Source organism: Eurosta solidaginis, chromosome 1, assembly GCF_040869045.1.
Source record: "Eurosta solidaginis isolate ZX-2024a chromosome 1, ASM4086904v1, whole genome shotgun sequence".
Lineage (NCBI taxonomy): Eukaryota > Metazoa > Arthropoda > Insecta > Diptera > Tephritidae > Eurosta > Eurosta solidaginis.
The window spans coordinates 369,011,085-369,037,096 of NC_090319.1; the positions used below are offsets into that span (position 1 = coordinate 369,011,085).

Genomic DNA, 26,012 nt, shown 5'->3' on the forward strand with positions numbered 1-26,012 from the left:
AGGGTGTCTAAATGAAATTGACCCACTAAGAATTTATTGTCTTACGAACTATTAAAACAATTTTTGCTCTTACATACGGAGTTCGCAAGATCTCTTATTTTGGTCGGAGAATACACAAAAAAAATTTACAGCACTCCAAATGAGAAATTAAACATTTTCATAAAATATTCTTTAAGTTTCAAATTCCTCAAAAACGTTTTTGAGTTGGGTTTGCATGGTTTCAGTTAAAAAGGTCAAAGCAGTTTTTTTTTAAATACTGAAAATAAAACAAGAATTTAGGAAATGTAAAAGAAAAAAAAAAATTGGCACTGCTATTTTTCTGTGCGCTTCTGATGATATTTGAATTAGCGATTTTTCAAAAACTGTCCAATCAGTGTTCGTGAGTCCTTAGTTGCTGTGATTTTTATCCGTGACACTGAAGAAAAGCAAGGCGAATTCAGTAGAGGTGGTGTTATCCCAACAGCTGATTGCTTCTTCTTGAAAATTTTCCATACAACGCCTTGTACTGCAAAATGTCAGTTAATCGAAATCAATGAAAATTTTCTTTTGACTTGACATTCTTCTGTACGGCGAATTGGTTGAATTCGCTTTGCCACCACCTGGTATGGATTCGCCTTCAAGAAAAGTGATTAAAAATAAACAAACCCTCTCTTTTAGGAGGGAAACGAGAAGTGTTCACCGTTATTTCCTTTATAGAGTCTCTTCGGGGCAATTAGGTGTTAATTGCAAACTCTTCTCTGCCGTTAATAAGGGCCAAATAGTAAGAGTCACAACACCAGGGAACACGTTTTTTGCTGCCAGAACCGTGGTGACTGAAGATGTCATTAGATACACAGTTGCAACTTTTAACACCTTCAAATCATACACGCGGGATTTTATGTTATCTATTTTACTCAAGCAAGGGCTGCAGGAAATATTTGCATAGCGCCACTTGCTATTACTTATATCTCTATCTCATTGATGTATTGTCTTTATTTCTAAAGAGCGTAAAGCCTAAGTATAATGAGAGTCCCCAAAGCTGAAGGCCGGCCGCTTTGTGCTTGATGCAATTTTTTTTTAAAGAGATTAATTGTGTTTTGCATTCGAATTTTGGACTTAAATGCCCTTAGCTAGGTGTGAAAATACATTGGGTTGGCTTTTTGCACAATCTAGTTGGTCAAGATCAAGCCTATGCAGATTATGTGGCTTGTCTTTTTACAGACCCTTTCCTTTGTAGGCAAGCGCGAACTTATATGACTGACATTGGTTATGCACTTACCTTGCCAGAATTAGTGCTGTTATGAATTATTTTGGAACGATTTTCGGTCATCCTTTTTCGATGCACTGAAGATGGCACAATGCCGAAAGTGTATTGTTTCGTAACCAAAATCCATGAAGGATGATGGAAAAATACTCAAAAATAATTCGAACTATTACTATATTGGAAACACCAATGACAAAATAGGATAAGGAAGGTGGTTGATATATATTGGTTTCGACGTTGTGCCTTCTTCAGCGATCGAAATCGTTGCTATGCATGTACGACTATTTATTTAGACCCCTTATCGGCTTTGTATATATATTGACGAACATCGGCGTAGAAAATCACACGCTCGAAAAACACTCCTCGTTGCTGCACGGGAGCTTTATCTTTGCCGCCTAGTGGCGCTCTGGCTAATATATATGGTATCGAGATACGACTAGATGACTGATAGACTAAAATGAAGTATTTCACGTCCCTAGATTTGTCACATCCCAGCGATATGAACAAAGTGATCGATAACTGACTGAACAGTGAAGAAAGAGCAATATGATCTAATTCACAGTTAACAGTCACGATTACCAACAAACGCAATCACAGACTGAATCACCGCTTCTCTCACAGACAAACAATAAGCTGCGGCAACATTTATCATTGAATTCTCATAATACTTGCCGTAGTCACAGCTTACTGCGACATCTATTGCACCATAGTGGAATTAAAAATCAATGACTCCAGGCGGTGCCACAATGACATTTTTCATATAGATGCGTTTAACACAAGCATATGCTTTCCAATAACATCGCCACAATCAACCAAGATGTTGCGTTTGTTCATATGAAGGAACTTCAGACGTGACAATTGAAGTTTATTACGTCTTGCCCATTCACATACAAAATTTCGCGAAGCACTGATATAAACATTATCCCCTTACAACAAAGATACTTGCTAACATATTTTGTGTCGTATTCATTTGTTATATTACAGTTTTTACCTGCGAAAATGCGAAAATTTACCAACCAGTGGGAAAAATAATTTCACTTGTAAAGTGTGTCAACACCCTTAACCAAAACAAATGTCACATTCTTCTTCGTATGCTTTGCTTGTAACAAAATTTGGGAGATGGCTACTTTTCAATATCAGATGGCGCCAGTGTCGCTCATTCTACTGTTCTCCATAAAAATGCGTGCAATCTACTCATAATGCATAAGCTTGTTTTAAACTCATCTATATGAAAAAGTGCTTATGTGTCGGGGCTTTCCTTGATTCACATTTTGGCAGCCAGTTTTGCTTTTGCAAAGAGTTGCGACTGGGTCTCTGATTACTATTATAAGTAAGAGTGAATGCCAACTATACAAAATGCCATCACAGTCAGTAAGGCATGGCGATTTTTTTAGAAACTGTCATTGGGATACTGTGACCTTTCAGTTGCTGTGATTACCAATTTTGATAAGCTTGATTGCGAACCATTACAGATGCCGTCATATTTAGTTTATCACGGCGATATTTTACTACATACGTTCCAAGCTCTGCCGGCGCTGTGCATCACTGACGAAGTATCATACCTAATGTACTTTTGTACCACATTTATCCGTACATATTCACATAAACGGTTACAACATATGCAATAAACAATTTTGCTTTTCAATTTATAACCTGCACCACACTTTGCAGTTATGAATTAGAAAAAATAACTTAAGCTTCCTGGCACACTTGGCAAGCGCTGACAAACGTTACGCTGAATGCTTTTCAAATGCAGTACATACTTCAGTGCTTTTGGGGCAATAAAGCTGTCATAATGAGCTCAATAACTTACTACATAAAAGGATGCTCATATGAGTATATAACGGTGTACATTTAAAAGTAGAAAAACATTGCGACTGATATCTTTTTTGAATGCAGATAAAATTGTTCAGCACTTCCTGTTTCACTTGCTCCCTCTCTTCCGCTGGCAGCAAATTGTCTTAAGGGTACTTTGCGCTTTAAACCCAGTCTTTAGTGCGTGAATTATTGTACTTGCTTTTATATTTTTGATTTATATAGACAATGATTTGTATCCCGTGCCTCCTTAATATTATCATAAATCGCATATAAATTTATAAATTTTTGTTCCTTTTTTCTTTGCAGTGAACTACACAATTAAAGCTCAAAAATGGTGATAAGCAATCCAGATGCGGTGACCGCCACCACAAATAACGCTGGTGGCGATGCTGGTAATATGGCACATCCATCGGGTATTCCACGTGATAGAATAGATAATATAATGAGTGGTATAGCGAATACGGGCGATGTTAAAATGAATAACCACCGAAAAAAGCTGCGTCAAAGGTAAATTAACTTTGTGCGAAAGATAACCGACCAATAACACCTTTGTCATGTATTTCTTATTCATTTTTTAGATTCGATATTATTAAAAAGTTAGGTCAGGGCACATATGGTAAAGTGCAATTAGGTATAAATAAGGAAACCGGCCAGGAGGTGGCTATAAAAACTATAAAAAAGTGTAAAATAGAAGCCGAAGCTGATTTAGTACGTATTAGACGTGAGGTGCAAATTATGAGTTCGGTGCAGCATCCTAATATTATACATATTTATGAAGGTAAGTTTAAATCCACACTGCTTAGTTACATATTCAAAGTCTGTTTGAGAACTATTACGATCCTTGGCCACTCGTTCCAATGTCAACTCCCAGAAAGATCTAGCACAATTTCAAATGAAGGTAGCATCTCAATTACTACCAATTTCTTAAATTTGCCGAAGAAAGAGAGGGTGAACTGAGAACATTTCTATTCATTAGACTCTAATAAGAGTCACACCTCCTTGAAAAGCGATTACTTCGGCTTCTTCAGAACGAGATTCAGAAATTCAAGTAACAACGGGTTTACGTTGAAGTTTAAAACGCTGCCGACCCGTGCAGAGTGTGAAAGTTCTGGTAACCATTACTTTTTTCATAACTAACACTCTTTGCGATTATCCAATAACAAATCCCATGTAATGAATGGCGTCCGAGCAAGCACCGTTTTTCGCATTCGAATACGACATTAGTCAGCACACGCACATACTCTTAAGCTAGTAACATCAAGCCGAATACCGATTCCTGAATAGTTGAAAGAAGATCAAAAATTGCAAGTAATAAAGGATTTACGTTGTATTTCTATGAATGGCGCCCGAGCAGGAACCCTTTCCTGCATTTTCGAAAACTGCGAAATAAGCAATGTCAAGGTAGGCGATGAGGCACAGTCTCAGAAGCGCCTAGCATATACTCCAATAAGAGCAACACCAAGCTGAATACCGCGCCTTTTAGCTATTCAAGAAGGAGGTCAAAAAATTCAAGAAACGGAAAATTTAGGCTAAAAAATGCTGACTTGTGCAGAGTTTGAAGGTGTCGGTCACCATCAATTTTTTCCACATTGGTCTCGTAAGATTTCTTCTTCCCTGTATAGCCGAATTCGCGTGTCTTGATGTATATTTTCTCGGCCGGTGCATATTTATCCATTGGCACCTAACAATTGAAGCTTTGGGTTTTTCTTCTTTGTCCTATGTTCACACGGGCGTAAAACTAGTACAGCTTATCATTTTATTTCCAAGAAAAACTCCAATTTCAATCCGATCCGAACTAGATGTTACGCCAGTGTGAGCGGTTATAACTTTCCTGTTTTTTTACTAAACCTTATTCTAATTCTTCCATCTCTTATCTCACTCTCTCTGTTTCTCCATTACAGTATTCGAGAATCGTGAAAAGATGGTGCTAGTCATGGAATTTGCCGCAGGCGGTGAACTGTATGATTATCTTTCGGAACGTAAGGTGCTCACTGAAGAGGAGGCGCGTCGCATATTTCGACAAGTTGCCACAGCAGTTTACTATTGTCACAAGCACAAAATTTGTCATCGTGATTTAAAATTGGAAAATATATTGCTCGATGAGCATGGCAATGCGAAGGTATATATCTCAGATTTTAATAATAGTTAAATATCTCTTCTCTGTTTAACAGCTTCCCATCAATATCATTTCAGATTGCCGATTTTGGTTTGTCGAATGTTTTCGATGAAGCAAACTTACTTTCTACATTTTGTGGCTCACCGCTTTATGCCTCACCGGAAATTGTTGAAGGTACACCCTACCAAGGTCCAGAAGTCGACTGCTGGTCCCTTGGCGTACTCCTTTATACTCTAGTCTATGGATCAATGCCATTTGATGGTTCCAATTTTAAAAGACTTGTTAAACAAATCAGTCAAGGAGATTATTATGAGCCAAAGAAACCGTCACGTGCCTCAACGCTCATACGTGAAATGTTGACAGTGAGTCCGCGTAAACGTGCCACTATTGAACAAATTTGTGCTCATTGGTGGGTGAATGAAAATGATAATGTCTCATGTTTGGATTTGGCTGAAGAGCTGGCAACACAAACGCCAGTACGTTTAGATGTTTTATTATCATTAACACCGGCTGCTATTACGGCCGATCAATTGGTTGTACCATCCGCTGATGCGGGAAAAGGTGAACGTGTGCCAAGAAGTCATTCGGTGGGATCGATACGTGATATGGGTGGTAATACGGAGGCGGAGCGTAGAATATTGGATATGGTTGCTGGTAGGTTGATTATGATGCGTAGTTGTACTATGTTTGTACTGTAGAGAAGTTTGCGAAAGTTATTGAGCGCTGAGTTTGTGATTAAGAGAGTAATTATATAAGCGAGTAATTATAATTTGATTTTTTCTCAAGTGGAGGGATACGCTGGTTTGCGGTTAAAAAAATGTTCAAATTTTATTAATAAGTTAATTAACACTATTTGATTAATTCACTAAAGAATTTAGGATGAATTATTTAACCTTGATTAGAGGATTCATAAATTGGTTGATTTGTGCTAAACAAATTAGCTCTTACATTTATGTCCTCAACTGATTCGATATAAAAGTGCATTGCGTTCAATAAGGTAAAACAATAAGTAAGTCCACAAAATTAATATTAATCAATCAATGCGTAGAGATTTGTATAATAAGAAGAGTAATTTTACATGCCTACAGCAACTAATTTGACATGTGTAGAGGTTTTAAAAATTAGAAAAATAACTAATAACTATCAATTAATTACGACTGAACTCACATGCATTCAGTTTGATTAATCAGATTATTTGTTAATAAAGCATTAGTTGTTACTTTTGTAGCTTAATTTGGTTTACATTAAAAAAATAAAATATTTAATAAAATTCTTAATCATTATTAGAAACTGATAACACGGCGGATTAGTATTTATATTTCAATGCATAAGGATCAAAACAGTAAACAGAAAACAAGATAAAGAATTGTTACAACTTTAGTTAATCAAACATAATTCACTTCCTTGGTTCACTTTTTAACTAGATGCTTTATAAATAATCGTTTATTTATTTGTTTTATTTTCTCAAATAATTGGATTCAAAGGGCAAAAAAAAGAAATAAAATAGGTAAATTCGATATCTTGTTAAATATGAGGAATTTAACTTGTATGATCTTTTTACGTTTCAACTAATAAACGATTCTATGTTAGTTGTGAATCAGTGGCGAACTTGATTAATAAATTATGACTAAAATTCCTATGCTGAATAAGTTGATTAATCGCAAGTACAAAAAAATTGTGTGATAACTATTAATAATTGTAGACTAGATTTTAGTTTTTGTTATTTAAATTTATCTATAAGGCTTTAATCTAAATGACAAATCAGTCGATTGATTGAACTTAACTATTTGCGTTCCCCTAAATCGCAAACTAATCTTACTAAACGAATTAGAAAAATGCAATCAATTAATGAGTTTAAATAGACGATTCTATTTAATTAAAAGTTTATTGTAAATCAGCTTTGAAATTCATTATATATCACGTTACCAGCTACTTTCTAGACTAATCTAACTTTCTGATTGCAGCATTAAATTGAAAAGTATGTGAAATAAATGAATATGCCTTATGGTTGCTTGATTATTAAAAAATATATTCAACTCAATTTTAAATGTATTTAATAGAAGACTAGATTTATGTGCAAAAAATTCCTTAGAATTCCTAATAAATAGATTTCTGCTTATTTTAACGGATTGCACTACTGATTATACGGAATTGAGTTTGATTTATTGACTAAGTTTAAGCAAAGAGTTGCAACTAAAATATAAAATATTTCAAAAATATGTTTTAATATGTTTTACTGATTTATAAATTAATGCGGAATGTAAGCTAGAAATACCTAAAGCTCAGCGCTCATAAGTCACTTTATTTGTACTATTGTATGTGTACATATTTTAAATTGTCTACCTCAAAATTATATTTAGTAGTTGTAGTATCCCAATATCTGTAAATAGCTGATGACTGTCTTTCAAACGTCTCATTCGTTCCACTATTTATTAATCACGTCTTCTACGATTCCTCTAACCACAACTCTGCAAATACTCTATACTTTTACCAATATTTTCCCTACCATCCCATACAAACTACCCTTATTCGTACACACATTGAAGACTAAACTTAATTTGTGTTTCCATCATATAACCCATAATTCATTTTTTACACCACCTCTTCTCTCTATTTTTTTCGCCACATAAATTCTGTCGTCATCAGCTGGCGGTGAAGCAGCGCTCATGCCGTCTCCAACACGCACGATGACACCCACACATAGTCCAGTGCAAAGTAAACGTAAACTCGAGACTACCGTCTCTACAGATAACGCACATGGTGCTGTGCTGAAGAAAAAAGAAAAACCTGGTAGCAGCTCAATGATACTCCAAGAGAATACAGTGCCACTAACCGATGATATACCCATGGAGACGGAGGAAGATGAAGCAGCTGAAAATGTGGTTGTTGAGGAGCCAATTACACCAGCACCACAAAAAAATGCAAAGTCATCAGCGAGTTTCTCGCGCAAAGATATGGAACGTGTGGGCGATCTGTGCGAGCAACTAATCCAAGAAGATACGAAACCTACATTGTCTACAACGCCAAAGGCTGAACTGACTGAAAGCAGCACACCAGTGACACCGACCAGTCAAACTGGTGTAACGCGTCAAAAAACTTTAAGCAAACTGGAATCACTTGAGGAGGCGCCTGAAGAAAAGGATGCTACAAAAGTTATCAAGAAATTTGTTAATAAACATAAAACTGCAGATTTAGTAAATGCGATCGGTCAAATGACACCCGCAAACGAGAAAACAGCCAATGAGCAGACTGCAGCTGCTGCAACAACACCAACCAGTAATGCCAAAACCCTCACAATTAAACCCACTATCAATGCCAACAACAATGTTACACCCGCACCTCCCTTCGTACGCAAGTGTAGCCTGCAAGATGAAAGTTCGTTAAGCAAATTCAATGCTGATCGCCGTAAGTCGCGCGTTCTAGAAACCACCGAGAAGTTACAACAAATGAATGCCGGCAATGGTGGCGAGAAGCCGAAAAAATTAAATATACCTGGCGTGAGCGTTGGAAGCTTCAAAAAGGAATTTGAGCGCAAAGCAACCAATCCGCCACAACCGCAAGGTCCCACACCAGGTGAATTGCGTGCAATGGAAGAAATGGCCGCTGCGGCAGCTGCAGCGCAAGAATTAGATGCCAATGAACAAAAGGCAACTAACGCACCACAACCTCCACCATCGGATGCAGGTTCAGTTGAAACTAGTGACTCAAAAAATTCGGTAGCTTCGCTGTCATTGGATGATGCGCGTCGTTCAATGGAAAACTCTATTGCGCTGTTACGTCAAGCACAAAGCGAATCATCGAAAGAAGTCGATCAATTGTGCGCACAAACCGAAAATATTGAAGTTAGCGAAACGAGTAACCCTATGGTGGCAGCTGAGCGCGAAAGAAAGTTGAAGAATGCGCGCGCCATAATTGGAAATGCCATACAGCCAGGTAAGTGAAATGAAAAATGGGCTTAGATGCACTTATGTACATATACTTATTTGGGTGCAAGCCATAATAACAATATAACCGTGCCGAAATAATCAAATAAATCACATATATTGAATGCTTTCCGCCATGCGCTTTAAATAACTAAGAGTTCTAACAAAAATTTGCCCGAGTTATATTACAAGTCGTATCGTCTTCCCAACTAATTTTAGCTCAATTTAGGATGGAAATATATACAGCCCAATTCCAAACAAATATTCCGTGCAAGTTTTTTCCCTTCTCCCATTCATCGTATTCTAAATAAAAAATCCTTGTGAGTTTTTTCACTTCTTCCTTTCCTCCTATTCTGAACAATGTTCGAAACAGCGGAAACCGGTTATGGGAGAAAAGTAGGTATTATGAATGTGAGTGAGAGGGAGATTTCTCTGCCAGTTCTTAGGAGTTTTTTCGCATGTTAAATTAAAGGGAATGCATCAAAATAGTTAAAGTAAATTGGTTCTTTTAAGAAAGAACACTTATCTGTACAAATTTGGGCTAAAATATGGACATTCTATCACAATATTCTTTATCTTAAGTCGAAAAGTATATTATAAGCAACGGCAGAGCTCGTGTTATACCTGATGCGGCCATCCAGGAATTGCGCAAGGATTTTTTAAGAAGGCTTAAATAGATTTTGGCATACGACGAAAGACGAATTCAACTCGACTTGGCCGCCATAAAATTGCTTTGCTGAATGGAAACAGGCAACTCCGGCGGATTTGTGTTATTCCGCCGTCTTCTTCTTATGCTCCTCTGTTGATGTTGCTGTGGCTCCAGTTCATTAGTCATTTCAGTGAATACCACATGAAATGAAATACTGTGCATTGTTTATATTTTATTTTCCTAATTTCAAACAAATTCGGAACAATAATTACACTTTTAAATTTTTTAAACAAAATAAGAAATGCGCAACGAAATTTCAATTGACAAAACAGCTGACTTCGAAAATTCGTTATTGTTCTCCCTACGAGAAAAGAATTGGTGGAATTTTTTCGCGGGAATAACAAAATCCGCAAGAACAAAATTCCGAGGGAATATTTAGAATTGGGCTGATTGTCTATGTTATGACTACCGTCATCCTTGGTGCATGGAAGTCGATATACGTACTTGACCACCTTACTCCATTCTATTGGTATCTCTAATTGAGACTCTAATCTCCTGCCATGGTATTTCCGGCGACCACGCTCGAGGTGACAAGTGATGGGTCCAATTTTCAGCAAACCATAAAAACCGAAGAACTATTGAATTGCCATAAAACGTCACAGATGGGTATATATTATTAGGCTACACCGAAACTTCTCATCGAGGTATGGCTAACAAAGGGGCGTTCCACAACCATTTCCAATTGTTTCTGATTTATCTTGTTATAATTTTATTTTACTAAAAAGTAAAATAGTAATATAAAGCTATCTTTCAAAAATATATTGCATAATATACTCATAACGACCTTTTTCTTTCAAAAATAAAAGTGGACGTTATTCTTAACCGAGATCGTCCATTTCTCCCAGGACATTTTTTATTATTTTTTTTAATTTACGCATATCATTTGGTTTCTGTGGCTGATTTAGATGTTGTTTCGGTAAACACACGGCAATTAGCCACATTTTACCGAGCATGTGACAAAAGCAGAGATGCCCTCAAAAGTTGTAGAACGCCGTAAATTTAATCGGTTTTCATATATGTGTTTTCTATGCTAAACTTTTTGTCAACATTCTTTTTATACACCCACTAATATATAAAATGATGTGTTCGTATTCAAAGCTTTGCTGGCTTTGTGCGTCGGTGCAATGGACTCCTTTTAATCTACCTTAACCTCTTTCAATGTATCCATAATCTAATATAGACGTACCTAACCTTAAATACCTTTAATTCATTTACACTTATATACATTCATACATACTCTAACATAAGTAGTTAACATAACCTCAATTAATGCAAATTGTTTTCGCATTTTCTGTGCTATATAAGTCTTTAACTTTTTTGTTTTATTTTAATATAAATCAATAAACTTAAGTATGATTCTTAGTGTATACCCTTTAGGGAAGCAAATTTTTATTAGAACTCAAGAATTATATTTATTTGCACCATATTTGAAGGCTTTCAAACCCAAAATTTTTGGAAAACAAATTCCCTTAAACCATGTATACTCTCACAATACGAACAAAATTTTCTCAAACAAAAATTTTTGGTCGATAATTTCATCAATCAATTAGAACAAATCACTTTCATATCATCGAAGTATTTTTAATGGCTTCATTCTGCATTCATTTGGTCCTTTTTTCTACGTACTTTTTCATTTTATACCGCTCATATTCATACATTCTTACACTGTCATACTTAAGCAGCGAAAATGTAATTGTTTTTTTTTTTTTGTTTTTTTATTTTATTCAAGGTTCGAATCGAGCTCAAGGCCAGAACAATAATTTTTTTCTAATGATAATTATTGTTATTTTTTTAAATTTTTCTAAATTTGAAAAATTGTATTTTGTTTTTGGAATAGTAAGTAGAAAATTTGTCAGACAACCTGCCATAGCTGCGCAGATAGATCCATTTCGAAGGGTGCTAAGCCTTCATCATCAGTACGCTTTAGGCATGCTGCGCTAACCATTTAGCTATACAGCGGTGGTTTGTTTGACTGGCAAATTTGCTACTTCTATTCCTTTTTACCAACTATATTTATACAGTGTTGCGCCATCTGGTGCAAATCACTGATAATGCTGGATTTTTGTTTATTGTCAATTACTTTGTTTGACATTCCCAAGTGCTCATGGTTTATTAACAATTGTTTTTGTTTTTATCGGCCTATTGATAAATCATTCAAGGTTCGAATCGAGCTCAAGGCCAGAACAATAATTTTTTTTCTAATGATAATTATTGTTATTTTTTTTAATTTTTCTAAATTTGAAAAATTGTATTTTGTTTTTGGAATAGTAAGTAGAAAATTTGTCAGACAACCTGCCATAGCTGCGCAGATAGATCCATTTCGAAGGGTGCTAAGCCTTCATCATCAGTACGCTTTAGGCATGCTGCGCTAACCATTTAGCTATACAGCGGTGGTTTGTTTGACTGGCAAATTTGCTACTTCTATTCCTTTTTACCAACTATATTTATACAGTGTTGCGCCATCTGGTGCAAATCACTGATAATGCTGGATTTTTGTTTATTGTCAATTACTTTGTTTGACATTCCCAAGTGCTCATGGTTTATTAACAATTGTTTTTGTTTTTATCGGCCTATTGATAAATCATTCAAGGTTCGAATCGAGCTCAAGGCCAGAACAATAATTTTTTTCTAATGATAATTATTGTTATTTTTTTAAATTTTTCTAAATTTGAAAAATTGTATTTTGTTTTTGGAATAGTAAGTAGAAAATTTGTCAGACAACCTGCCATAGCTGCGCAGATAGATCCATTTCGAAGGGTGCTAAGCCTTCATCATCAGTACGCTTTAGGCATGCTGCGCTAACCATTTAGCTATACAGCGGTGGTTTGTTTGACTGGCAAATTTGCTACTTCTATTCCTTTTTACCAACTATATTTATACAGTGTTGCGCCATCTGGTGCAAATCACTGATAATGCTGGATTTTTGTTTATTGTCAATTACTTTGTTTGACATTCCCAAGTGCTCATGGTTTATTAACAATTGTTTTTGTTTTTATCGGCCTATTGATAAATCATTCAAGGTTCGAATCGAGCTCAAGGCCAGAACAATAATTTTTTTCTAATGATAATTATTGTTATTTTTTTAAATTTTTCTAAATTTGAAAAATTGTATTTTGTTTTTGGAATAGTAAGTAGAAAATTTGTCAGACAACCTGCCATAGCTGCGCAGATAGATCCATTTCGAAGGGTGCTAAGCCTTCATCATCAGTACGCTTTAGGCATGCTGCGCTAACCATTTAGCTATACAGCGGTGGTTTGTTTGACTGGCAAATTTGCTACTTCTATTCCTTTTTACCAACTATATTTATACAGTGTTGCGCCATCTGGTGCAAATCACTGATAATGCTGGATTTTTGTTTATTGTCAATTACTTTGTTTGACATTCCCAAGTGCTCATGGTTTATTAACAATTGTTTTTGTTTTTATCGGCCTATTGATAAATCATTCAAGGTTCGAATCGAGCTCAAGGCCAGAACAATAATTTTTTTCTAATGATAATTATTGCGCAACACTGTATAAATATAGTTGGTAAAAAGGAATAGAAGTAGCAAATTTGCCAGTCAAACAAACCACCGCTGTATAGCTAAATGGTTAGCGCAGCATGCCTAAAGCGTACTGATGATGAAGGCTTAGCACCCTTCGAAATGGATCTATCTGCGCAGCTATGGCAGGTTGTCTGACAAATTTTCTACTTACTATTCCAAAAACAAAATACAATTTTTCAAATTTAGAAAAATTTAAAAAAATAACAATAATTATCATTAGAAAAAAATTATTGTTCTGGCCTTGAGCTCGATTCGAACCTTGAATGATTTATCAATAGGCCGATAAAAACAAAAACAATTGTTAATAAACCATGAGCACTTGGGAATGTCAAACAAAGTAATTGACAATAAACAAAAATCCAGCATTATCAGTGATTTGCACCAGATGGCGCAACACTGTATAAATATAGTTGGTAAAAAGGAATAGAAGTAGCAAATTTGCCAGTCAAACAAACCACCGCTGTATAGCTAAATGGTTAGCGCAGCATGCCTAAAGCGTACTGATGATGAAGGCTTAGCACCCTTCGAAATGGATCTATCTGCGCAGCTATGGCAGGTTGTCTGACAAATTTTCTACTTACTATTCCAAAAACAAAATACAATTTTTCAAATTTAGAAAAATTTAAAAAAATAACAATAATTATCATTAGAAAAAAATTATTGTTCTGGCCTTGAGCTCGATTCGAACCTTGAATGATTTATCAATAGGCCGATAAAAACAAAAACAATTGTTAATAAACCATGAGCACTTGGGAATGTCAAACAAAGTAATTGACAATAAACAAAAATCCAGCATTATCAGTGATTTGCACCAGATGGCGCAACACTGTATAAATATAGTTGGTAAAAAGGAATAGAAGTAGCAAATTTGCCAGTCAAACAAACCACCGCTGTATAGCTAAATGGTTAGCGCAGCATGCCTAAAGCGTACTGATGATGAAGGCTTAGCACCCTTCGAAATGGATCTATCTGCGCAGCTATGGCAGGTTGTCTGACAAATTTTCTACTTACTATTCCAAAAACAAAATACAATTTTTCAAATTTAGAAAAATTTAAAAAAATAACAATAATTATCATTAGAAAAAAATTATTGTTCTGGCCTTGAGCTCGATTCGAACCTTGAATGATTTATCAATAGGCCGATAAAAACAAAAACAATTGTTTTTTTATTTTGATAATCAGGCAAAAACTTCTATGAATTTTGTAACTTAAACTTTGCAAAGCACTCCTAAAAACGTTTACGAAAACATTCGGAAGTACGAGAAAATTTTACGAAATTTTTACATAGAGTTTTCTTAATTTTTTTGAGTAAAGAGTTTTGTAGCCCAATCAATTTTAGTCCCAGAAAGAACCAGTTATAAGTCCCTTAAAATTCGCGCTCACTTTTGAAAATTTTTTAAAGATTGGTTCGCATAGTTTCAGTTTAATGATTTATAAAAGTTACTTCTTAAATTATCGAATATAAAAAAAAAGAATTTGATTGAAAAAAAAAAATTAAATTTATAAAAAAGTGGCACTGCTATTTCCATATTCGCTGCTGTACATACATATATATCCAGTGGGAAAAAGGAATGTGTTACCTGCTTCCTATTAGGAAAGATGCATGAAAATGATGGCAAGAAAAGTTCAAATCAACCCAAGAACCGATCAAAAATTCTCAAATTCTTGGGCGTTGTATATCTTTTGAGACTTAACATTTTTTCAAACTCTTCTCAAACAATAATTTTCTACTTGCTTACTGTTTCGACTGCTGAGTAGAATATCGCCATCATCATCTCAGCTGCCGTCTCAAAAACACCCTAGCGCAAGAAACATAGCAATTTTCCTTTCTCGTTTGAAATGGGTTTGAGAAAATTAATTTAGATTTATTTTTCAGCTTGAGAAGTTGCGAAAATCCTATATTAAAAATGTGATTTGAAAACGCTATCAGGGGTTAAATTCATAGTGAGTACAAGCTAAGAAACATTTTAGAAGGGTTTATCAATTTCATTTCGAACCCTTTCGTGTTTGAAATAAGCTTGAGAATGTTCAATTTCCCAATATAAACTGAAGCGAAAATTGCATTTTAAAAATATGCCTTTTAGGTTAAGATTCTATCGAAGTTTCTTTAAGATGACTTTGAAAACTAACCTTTGAAGTGTGAGAATGTGCTTGCTTCTCAAATCGTTCTCTAATTGAGGTTGTACAAAAATATTTATTGGGCGTTTACTTAGAGTTGAACTTTTCATGCAGTTTTTTATGATTTTTTTTATTATTAAAATATTTCTCACCGGGTAAATTGTACACACAAGTAGATAATCATACAAAAAAAACCACTACAACACAATCATGTACGTACATTCATTTTCATCATCTCATCATTGATTCATCTATTTTAGTTATACGCAGGCCATCACAACCATCCATTGGTATCGGCTTCGGCGGCGTCGGCGGCGGGGGCTACGGTCAAATGCGTGCGGCCAGTAGCGGTTTTATTGGTTTTGGCAACAATGGCAGCGGCAGCATGAGTGGTGGCAAGGGTGGCGGAGGCATTGGCAGCGTCAACATGAAATTTGGTGTTGGCAAAAGTAGCGGCAGCAACTATCAACCAATGCCCCAAACATGGGCGGCGTACAATACGAATGTTACACCACAAATACCGCCTTCTCTGTTGACACCAACAGCACCACCAAATGCAAATGCGAAAGCGAATGTTAGTGAGAAAACATACAAATCAAATACAAAAACAAATCAACCAAACGTTGCCCTCGCCGCTGCACGGCAACATATAATGGGACGTTTGGCAGCTGCTGCTTCAGGTGATGATGGTCCAAATGAATTCCAAACTGATCTATCGACAACGTCAAATAATTTCATACAATCACCCACCTCCAATTACCCCACTCCATTGTTTAATCAGTATAATCAGAAAAACAACAGTAATAGTAATAGCAAATTCAACAACAATATGCACTATCAACAACACAACCAATATTCACAACAACAACAAGTGCAAAAACAACAACATTCATATCAACAACAACACGCAAATACTGCTTCGCAACAAACAACCACACAAAAACAATTATTGCAATTCCAACAAAGACTACAGCAATTACAACAACAAAGACAAAGACATCATCAGTCGTTAATAGAGCAACAAAAAGAATTTGAACAAAAACAACACCAACAATATAAAAATGAAAAACAAACATTCACACAACCATTTATGCATCAACAATATCAATCCAAACATGCTCACAGCATGTCAATGCCAAATACACTTGCCGCTCCTACATCTACCACCACTGCCACTGCCGTTTACGTCAAAAATACCGCTATACCCACACCCACTTCCTCCAATGCCACCTCGCCTATAGCCGCCACCATGAATAGTGTGCCAAAACCATTTTATAATGCGCCACCTCCTTCGATATTCTACAAATGTAAGTTTAGCTGTCATTCGTTCGTTCGGTCGTTCGTTCGTTTGTTTTGCTCGTTTTATTGGTTCGTTTTGCTCGTAAATTTCTTATTAGTTTGTTAGCTGGTTCGCTCGTTCTATTCTTCCTTCTTTGTTTTATTTAAAATGTTGCAATTTATGTTTTCAAAAATTGTATAATTATTTACTATTGTTTTTTTTTTCAGTTAAATTGTTGCTAATTTTTGTTGGTTTTAAGTTATGTATCCATGTACATTTCTCTTATAAATATAAATAGACTGAATGAACAGTTTTTCGAAGCACAAAAACGTACAGAACGCTGTAGACGATAAGAGAAGAATGTTGTTGATACAGTATCGCTTCAATTTTTTGAAAAATTTATTGGAAAAGCTTTTGAAAATTTATTTCGCTAAATTTAATTTTAATGAAAAATTTTTAATACACCTTGTATCAAATTTTTTTTGAAGAACGGTTTGGCTCAGATTTTTTTTCGAAAAAATATTAATGCTTTTAGATGCGTGTTTATTCTAGTAGGTACTGGCTGCACTGGGTTGAGGTTAGGTTGATTGGTAGCTACCTCCGTGGAAGAAGAAGAAGCTCCGTTGTGATTTTAAATAAACTAACTGTAACTTAAGCTACAATAATTTGGAAAATCGAATATGAATGATCCCGACCTTGGCTAAATTCTTCGCTAATCAGAACAAACCGAGTTTGTAATGTTTTCTCCTAGGTCTGACAAAAGCTGGGGAGCCAAGCATTCAGGTTTCAGGGACTTATAGGTTTGTGTAGCTCAACCCCCTCAAAGGATTTCCAGAGCAGTTCATACTTTCTCTAACTCAATTCTCAACTTCACTTATCCGTGGTAAGTTCTGTTTATTTTGCAGGCGAGCTGGGGACCCAAGTTCCTCACGTATAGAGGGGGTTAGGTGACTGAAAAGGTTAAATTTGATCATATAAAATCATTCCCGAGTACCTTGATGCTGGAATTGTTCGGAAAATTCGGGATAAATATCCGACAAAGGACCGTCGACATCTATAAAACCCTATAAAATCTTCGGGGCGTCTCCTTATCTCTACAAGAAGAAGAAGTCAAGCATGCAGTAACTTGATGCCTTCACCTTCACTTTATCATGTTGTTGTTATAGGAATGGTACTTCGCCCTGCTTAGTCGATACATCCAATCATGGAAATGGAACGTAACAAATTTGAGGTGTTTATATTGAAATAATAGTCATTGGACTGGAAAACCAAAGTTACTTCTGTTTATAATTCCGGCTGTCATGATAGTGTCCACTTCATCTTCCCCCATCTATCTGCAGCAGTACGGCTTTTACGGTAGTACAAAAGCGGTCTATAGGTGGCCAGCTGTACTCCAAATTTCCCTCAGCCATCCGGGCCTGCTTCAACTTTGCCAAATCGTGCTAAGTTATCCGGCCTACAGTTGCTTCATATGTTACTGTGCCCCGGAAGCTAGATCACCCTAAGCTTAAAATAACTCAAGGCAAGCCCATGAGAGATGGGGTACACCCGGGGCACCCCCGATCGCACCACAATCGATTTCAGAGCCGTAACTGGCCTTGGGATATGTGCGTAGATGCAAAATTCTATAATAGTAGTTTTATTTTTAGGTTTATCGCTTGACAGAAAGCCCCGCCAACAACCTGCCTTCCAACTTCGTCCCACCCGTGAACCATTAAACTACTCCACTGAAACAGTTGGGCCCCCATCGCATGCCTCTCTCGGGGAAGTATTGAAACCCACACAGGGGCAGATGACGCCACACAAAAGCCCGTCCTGCTGGGAACATAGTCGAAGTTGATAAGAATGTAGGAGTGACCAAAGCCAGAGAGTCCGTAGCCCAAATCAAGTACGCTGATATCACCCGGTTTGCAGTTGCCTTGCACAAATTGATATAAAGCGCTGCCGCTTCCAAACAACGTCGGAAGATGTAGACATAGCCACATTTTTGTAAGGCTCGTGGTTTCCAGTGAATAGAGCACTTGACTGCCATTAGCCAGTATACACCCATCTTTTGGCGGTGGTCTCCTTAGCGCAGTACTATGCAACCGAGGCGCTCTTAGTCCTATCCTAAACATTTAGTTTCTAAGCTGGCCTAACTAACTTCGCAACGATTTGATGTTACTGCTTCAGACCCGATAGGCCGTCCCATCTTTTATTTTCGTAAAGGGTGCTAAAGCTCATTTATAATATTAACAGGCTATTTCTCGTTCAGGTGTGCTTAAAAATAGGATTAGCGAGACTATGAAGGTATGTATGGCGTTTGAAAATTCCTTGAACTCTATTTCGTCATATTGGGGTGGTGGAATAAATCTTCCAACATTAGGGATTAGTACATCGGACTCAGTATCTCCCTCACTTGGAGACTTGTTCTCTATATCGAAAGTACTTTGCCTACTTAGGCGGCGTTGTTGGTTATTGTTAGTGATACCAGCCTGCATCTTAAGTTCCTAGCATTCAAGGCTTTATGCTATATTTTCGTTTGTTCTAACTTGGCATCTCACCATCCTATCCGCGCGGGCAGGTGCGAGGGGTGCGTGTAGAAATTATGAACTCTCTTAGCATCGACTTTTCTTGTGTCACTTTTCGCAGTTTTTAGTTTGTTGGACGCTTTTATGCCGTAATCTGTTACTGCTGCTGGCCATATTTACGGGCGTTGAAAAGTCATTCAACCGTTTTCCATTGTGGACCACAACCTCTTATATATTATATTTAAAATTTTTTCTTAATTTATTGTAGAGGAATGTTCTCCATATCGTCCGTCTCCTCCGTCTGATGAGTCATCGATTCCTGACTAAGGGTTCGTTTATTAAGAAGCAACAAAAGTATGATAAATATTATCTATTGTTATTGTTACACTGAAGCGTGAATTCACTGCAATTCGCTTACGATCGATAACGTCTACCCAAGTATTGCGACGAGTGTAATGATTACTCGACTTATTGTTACCTGTTCGCTTCAAATAAAATACAAATTCCGTGCACACGCAAATAGTTTTAATAGTATCCTACCTCAGAATATTTGGTATCAGTTTGCGTACAACAATGTCAAATCAAAGTTATCCTCCTGCGTTGGTTCAACGGCGCCTATATATCGCTTGAATTTCCTCTACAAGAGTCCGAACCTTTTTTTTCGGGAGGGCTGAAAAATGCCTAATGCACCATAATTGCTGCCGTCGTAGCAACCGTGTGTAGATAGACTAAAAACCAACCCCAGGTTTGGAACCGTCCCCCACCCCGGTACTACTTTCGCAATACTTCAGGGTGGCGTTCCATATTTTTCATTTTTTTTAAGAGCCTACTGTTGTCTTTGCGCCCAGGTTCGCGCTATTTGCTCTGTCTATTTAATCCGAACCTATGCATTATATTCCTCACTGTGTCTTTCTCTGTATATGTATCTTGTTAACCGCGTTTTCGTTCTTGTTTACTAGTGGTGGGAGTCAGTAGTATAAATTTCTGATTAATCAGCTTGTGCGATGAATTGATGAATTAACCGTACATCCCTAAAAATATTTCTATATTTTGTTGGCCTTATTTGATATGATTAAATATATTGGTTTGATGAGCTGGAGGCCGTACAGTAAATAAAACACGTTTATTTTCCTTTTTCAAAAATATTTAATTGGTCGATATTTCGACTATAACCTGAAGTCATCATAAGGACTAACATAAACGAGAAAACAAAAACCAAAGATATAAGAATGTTTACAATTTAAAAACTGTACAACGGACAAATAGAACTTACACGCAATGATGTGCTTGATCGACTGATCAGGTGGTTGAAAGGTTTGTTCAAAAGGAATCAAATAAAAAAATATAAACAAATTTGAATACCGTAAGTATAAACAATTTTAAGGTACCGTATATTTAAACAAAAATTTAATACCAGCAATACCTATATAGAAAGAGCATAGAATGATAAGACAAAAGCATATGTATCATCTTAATTCTTGTTGTTGTAATCCGGGTTATTGATAGTGGGATGTTTGTTGGAATGTATATATTACGATGAGCCATGCCCAGCCTGCATTGTGTGCTTTTGTTGTTTCAGCACTAAGTTTCGGTAAACCCTTGCACATTGCTCAGTGTCTGATTTAAAATTCATTCTCCTACTATTAGGGGTGTTCAAAATATGAAGCATTTCCAAAATATATTTTTTGTTATAGTGTTTCTCGGTATCCCAAATTCTAACGTTTTCAAAATCGGGGTGATGCCCAGTATTATTGCAATGGGCAGACAAGGCTGTCTTATTTTCCGACGAATTGTTCCTTAACTTTATATTCGACTTGTGTCCGGAAATCCTCGTCTTCAGTTTTTGCTTAGTAGTCCCTACATATACCTTGTTGCATATGTTGGACCCGTCACCAGTGCATGGAATTTGATAAATTAAGTCGGATTTCTCCATCTTAGGAATCCTGTTTTTCACGTTGCTGTATACCTGTCTGAGAGTGTTATTATATGAAAACGCCATTCTGTATTTTTCCTGATCATATAAGTTTGAACTCTTGATTCTCTCTGCTATTCCAGGGACATATGTTACTGATTTATATATTTTGGCATTTGTGTCACTTGAACTGGCGTTGTGGGTTCTTTTGTGAAAATTTCGTACCAGTTTATTTATCAGTTCGTCGGGAAATTCATTTTGTGCTAACGTTTTCTTAATAATAGATATGTTCTTCTTGTGAAACACTTTATCGCTTATCGTAAGAACCCTTCTAATGAAATTCTTCGCGGTATTCAAGATGGTTTTTCGTTCATGTTTTGAGTTGTAATTGATAAGACTTCCGGATGCAGTTGGTTTCTTGTACCAGTCCTTTTAACCACCTGATCAGTGGATCAAGCACATTATTACGTGTAAGTTCTATTTGTCCGCATATATATATATTTGTACATGTTTTAAATTGTAAACATTCTTATATCTTTGGTTTTTCTTTTCTCGTTTATGTTAGTCCTGATGATGACTTCAGGTTGAAGTCGAAATATCGACCAATTAAATATTTTTGAAAAAGGAAAATAAACGTGTTTTATTTACTGTACGGCCTCAAGCTCATCAAACCAATATATTTAATCCCTAAAAATAATAAACCCTTTTTATAACTCTCAGCCTTTGTCGTTCGGTGTATGTAAGTGTTTAATAACTTTTGTTCTGCCCTTCCAAAATTTACTTATATTTTGTGTTACTTTTGGGAGCGAGTTTCAATATTTTTTGATGTGTTCCAAAATGTTTGTATTGCGTTAATTTGTAATAGAAATATAACGCTTAATATAATTTCTTCGAGGTCGTAAGTACCGGACTAACGGTAGTACCCACTTAAAAAGGTAAATAACATCTAAGTCCATATCCAAGCTAGCAAACCTTTTCTATACCGCATACGCCCATTTCAATCATTTACCTTTTCATGCCGCTTTTTTCAAAATTTTCATACATAATCATGTTTGCTACATTATTGCACGTTGTCAACGCGCCATGTTCAGTACATAGCATATCTTTTATTTTTTTCTCATTTCTAATTTAGTAAACACATTTAATTTTCTCTTTTCTTTTTTCACCTTTTTTCATGCAGCATCCCCAGGTGGTGATCCGAATAACACCGTTAAGACTTCCACCGCTACGATAACATTGAAATCAGCCACATTGCCGCGTCGCAAACCAACAGCCAAAACGGAAATTCAATTAGAAATCAAACCGCGCATTGTCGAACAACCGAATATGCGTTTCACAACGGAAATGCAGCATCCTGTCGCCGATTTGCGTAGTGCGCCTGCGCGTGATGGTTCAGCGCAATATAGTCCTATTAAGACGGTGCTGAATGCACGCGCTACCAGTTTGGAACCAAAGGAGCATATTATACCGATACAAAAACCACAGGCACCATACACGCGCTCCACTTCAAATACAACAACAAGGTAAATGAAAAAATTAAATTTATTAAAATTTTATTAAATTGTAATTTTGTTCAATTTAATTTCTTTTTACCCTCAAAGATCTGGTACGCTATCGCGTCAATCTACTAATGATTCGGAATCCGATACCACAACAAACGCAAATATGTCACAATCAACTGTAACGGGCTCATCGCAACCAATTAAGAAAAGTCCACGTGAGTTTATTATACCAATTGCAATGGAAGGTGGTGGTTTTATAACGCCGCGTGAAGGCAGCATTGAGCCATCAGAATCTAGTCATACAGCTTCGAGTCGTTCAACTTTCAATCGTTTACGTCCAACTCGTCGCATTGGGTGTGTTTTAATTTTTCGCTTTCTTTGGTGTAGCTCAAGCACTAATCGCCACACTTTGTCTTTTTCTCTCTATACAGAAGCTCACTACTTAACGATTCTGGCATTGATGACAATTCGCCTTTCCAGAAGTTCCGCACATCTTCTGGTAATAGAGAGGGCGATGAAGAATCACGTTTTACGTTGCATAGACTAAGGTAGGTGGCGTTTTTTGATTGTTGTTTTGATGTTGCTTTAACAATTATTTTGTCTCTTATGTGCAGAAGTTCAAGACCAGTGAAGAAACTAAGCCAAGAAAACGATTCACAAAGTTCCGGTGAAGAAGATGACGATGATGGTTTTGAAATATTGACCGCTGAGAATCTCTTCTCTACTTTACTACAACGAGTATTTATCAGTTTTAAATTAGTTTTTTAAGAATTTTATTTTATAGATTTTTTTTTATTAAGGTGCACGCATTGACACATCGCATGAATGTCGATAAGGATTTAACTGCAGGATTTCCAAACTCAAGCCGCTTGCTAAGCAATATGCGCAGCCCCTTCTGGAATAAAGAACCCTTTGGCAGGTGAGTGCATGGCAAATAGTAGTGTTGTTAGTATTTACATTTTGTAAAGGCTGGGAGTATTTTTCAATTCGAATAGATAAATTTCTTCCTATATTCCATACTCCATTTATCTATATTAGTCCTTTAAAATACTCGAAGGGACTTTCAAACATGCTAGGGAATATACAATACAACCCAGGGATCACACATTATAGTCGCCATAACTTCAGAGGGGTCTAGACCTGTAGTGTACCGGAGTCTTATGTGGCAAAGGACTTAACATATCGGATACACTCCCGTAATTCTTTAGAGAATGCTGATACAACAACTACCAGACTCCAAAGACAGGAACTAGAAACCAGAAACCGAACATTTGATACCAGCGATCAATAATGAGATGAGATATCATAAATATTGTGCACGATGGACGAGAAGCAGAGGCAGAGGTACCAGAAACTCGGCAATAAAGACCAGAAACTACTAGAGAGTCAAGACCAGTCACTCTATGCAAAAGATTAAACTCTATACATGAAAAAGGTTCAGACGCTAGATATCATATATTAGAGGCCAGATACCATAGACAGATACCAGGTAATGCAGCCTATAGCACCACATTTCTACCACAGTCCGATCTAAGCAGTGTAAAGATGCGGTATCTATAGAATAATAAAAATATTTCCGAGGACATTTAGGGCGAACTTATATTTCAATTTATTGTATGCAAGTTTTGGGCCTACATAGTAAAGACACTGTACACTAAGATATATTAGTTTCAAGATACTGTATCAGCAGTGTGCCCTACGTTGGGCGCCTTGGGGAAGAATGTTTTTCTTGGTTGTTATTTCGAATTCGCTTGAAGAACGTCCTGTCTCTGAATTCGAATCTAGACCACCCTATCTATTCTGGAAGGATTCTTGGTAGGCCAATCCTCAAACCAATTATTTGAACATCTGCATTGCAGCTGCCGTTCGAAGGCGGTCTAAAATATGGTGCCAGCCAATTTATAGGAAAAAGTAAAAGAACGCAAATATGAAGAGAATATTGGCCTAGATCTCTTCGGATGTAAATCGCGCCCAGTATTCTTTTTTTTGCTGATATTCGCACATATCAGTCTCAAAAAAACCCAGATAAAAATTCTAATTGAACTCCCAGCCCTATAACATTAGGTATTGTTCAAACATAAGTACAGCAAATTAATGACTTTTCCTTATCATTTCTGTTTTCATGCTGCGTGTGCTTTTCGCTTGAATACTCACAAATAAAATTACTAAAATACAACGGATATAAATGGGTTTATTCATATAACAATAACATTTTATTAAAACTTACGTTTTGGAATGACGTTCTACATATTTGATTAACAATGTTCGAAAAAAACCTCTATTAAACTTACAAAATAACATCATACATTTTTTTTACTTAAGATCGCAAGTGAGTTATACTTACAGTGAAACAGTCGAGAAAAAGCAAGTGTAAGTACAAAGAGAAAAAGTGAGGTGCTTATGTAAAGTTTCCTGTACCAGCACTGCTTCGTATGAAACGCTCTTCCTTATCTTCTCTCTCCTTCTTAATAAAGATTGATTCAGAACACTATTCTCTTGTATCTTGTGATTCTTTCTACATGAAAGCATTGTTACTTTTAATCAATGTATTCGTAGTTTGCTCTTATTCTTTAGTCTCCCTCTTCGTATCTACCATTATATTTGTTCATACTTTGTTGTGCCTTAATTCTTAGCATGTTTTCCTCATATATCACACTATTTAGTTTAACTTGGTAACTTATGCGCATTGACTGTTTTTCTTTTCTATCTATCGTCCTCTAAGCTTCTCTAGATCTTTAACTGTAAAGCAGCGAGTTAGGAGGAGTCTTGCCAAACTTTGTCGTCTAAGTAGATTTATAAGCAATTTGAGGTGTAGTTGCTTATGCTTGTAAGTCTAATTCTAGTTTAGAATATTTACCTTTTTCAATATGCGTGAAGTATTTTTATTGCTAGATTAGATCGTACGTGGCAGTTAGCATGACTCCTCTGTAAACTCATTACTAATTGCATTATTTGAATGTCAAAAGTGCATATCGGGAGGGGGAACAAAGGAGCTGTGGAAGGAGGTATAGAAAGAGGGATAGAGTGGGGAAGAGGGCATAAAGGGAGAGAAAGAAGCCAGAGGGAGTGATATATAGGGAAAGAGAGAAGTATGGATTGAAAAATGGTAAGAGCGTAAGATAGGGAAGGAAAGCAAGAGACGGAAAGAGGCTGAAAGAATAAGGGGAAAGATAGAGCAGGAGATAGCAAGGGAGAGAGGGGGGATATGTAAAGAGACAGAGAAAAAGAAGAGAGAGAGAAAATATATAGGGAGAGAAGAGACAGATAGAGAGAAGTGATAAAGAGTGAGAATAGATAGCGAGGGAGGGAGGGGAAGTATAAGTAAGAGAAACGGAGG

At 36.4% G+C, this 26,012-nt stretch overlaps 1 protein-coding gene across 5 annotated transcripts in view; it reads left to right on the forward strand.

The window, feature by feature from the left end:
- Nuak (Nuak family kinase 1) overlaps nucleotides 1–26,012 on the forward strand; it is a 113,393-nt gene that overhangs the window by 56,684 nt on the left and 30,697 nt on the right. For 3 of the 5 annotated variants that reach the window (XM_067762955.1, XM_067762956.1, XM_067762958.1), the window contains exons 3-13: nucleotides 3,368–3,568; nucleotides 3,640–3,839; nucleotides 4,963–5,180; nucleotides 5,255–5,831; nucleotides 7,824–9,110; nucleotides 22,354–22,696; nucleotides 22,775–23,029; nucleotides 23,107–23,223; nucleotides 23,290–23,413; nucleotides 23,476–23,594; nucleotides 24,998–25,045. In XM_067762955.1, coding sequence (XP_067619056.1) covers nucleotides 3,393–3,568; nucleotides 3,640–3,839; nucleotides 4,963–5,180; nucleotides 5,255–5,831; nucleotides 7,824–9,110; nucleotides 22,354–22,696; nucleotides 22,775–23,029; nucleotides 23,107–23,223; nucleotides 23,290–23,413; nucleotides 23,476–23,594; nucleotides 24,998–25,045 — 3,464 coding nt within the window. In that variant the 5' untranslated portion in view covers nucleotides 3,368–3,392. The remainder of the gene's footprint in view (nucleotides 1–3,367; nucleotides 3,569–3,639; nucleotides 3,840–4,962; nucleotides 5,181–5,254; nucleotides 5,832–7,823; nucleotides 9,111–22,353; nucleotides 22,697–22,774; nucleotides 23,030–23,106; nucleotides 23,224–23,289; nucleotides 23,414–23,475; nucleotides 23,595–24,997; nucleotides 25,046–26,012) is intronic. The other 2 variants (XM_067762957.1, XM_067762959.1) reach the window with 1 other exon arrangement.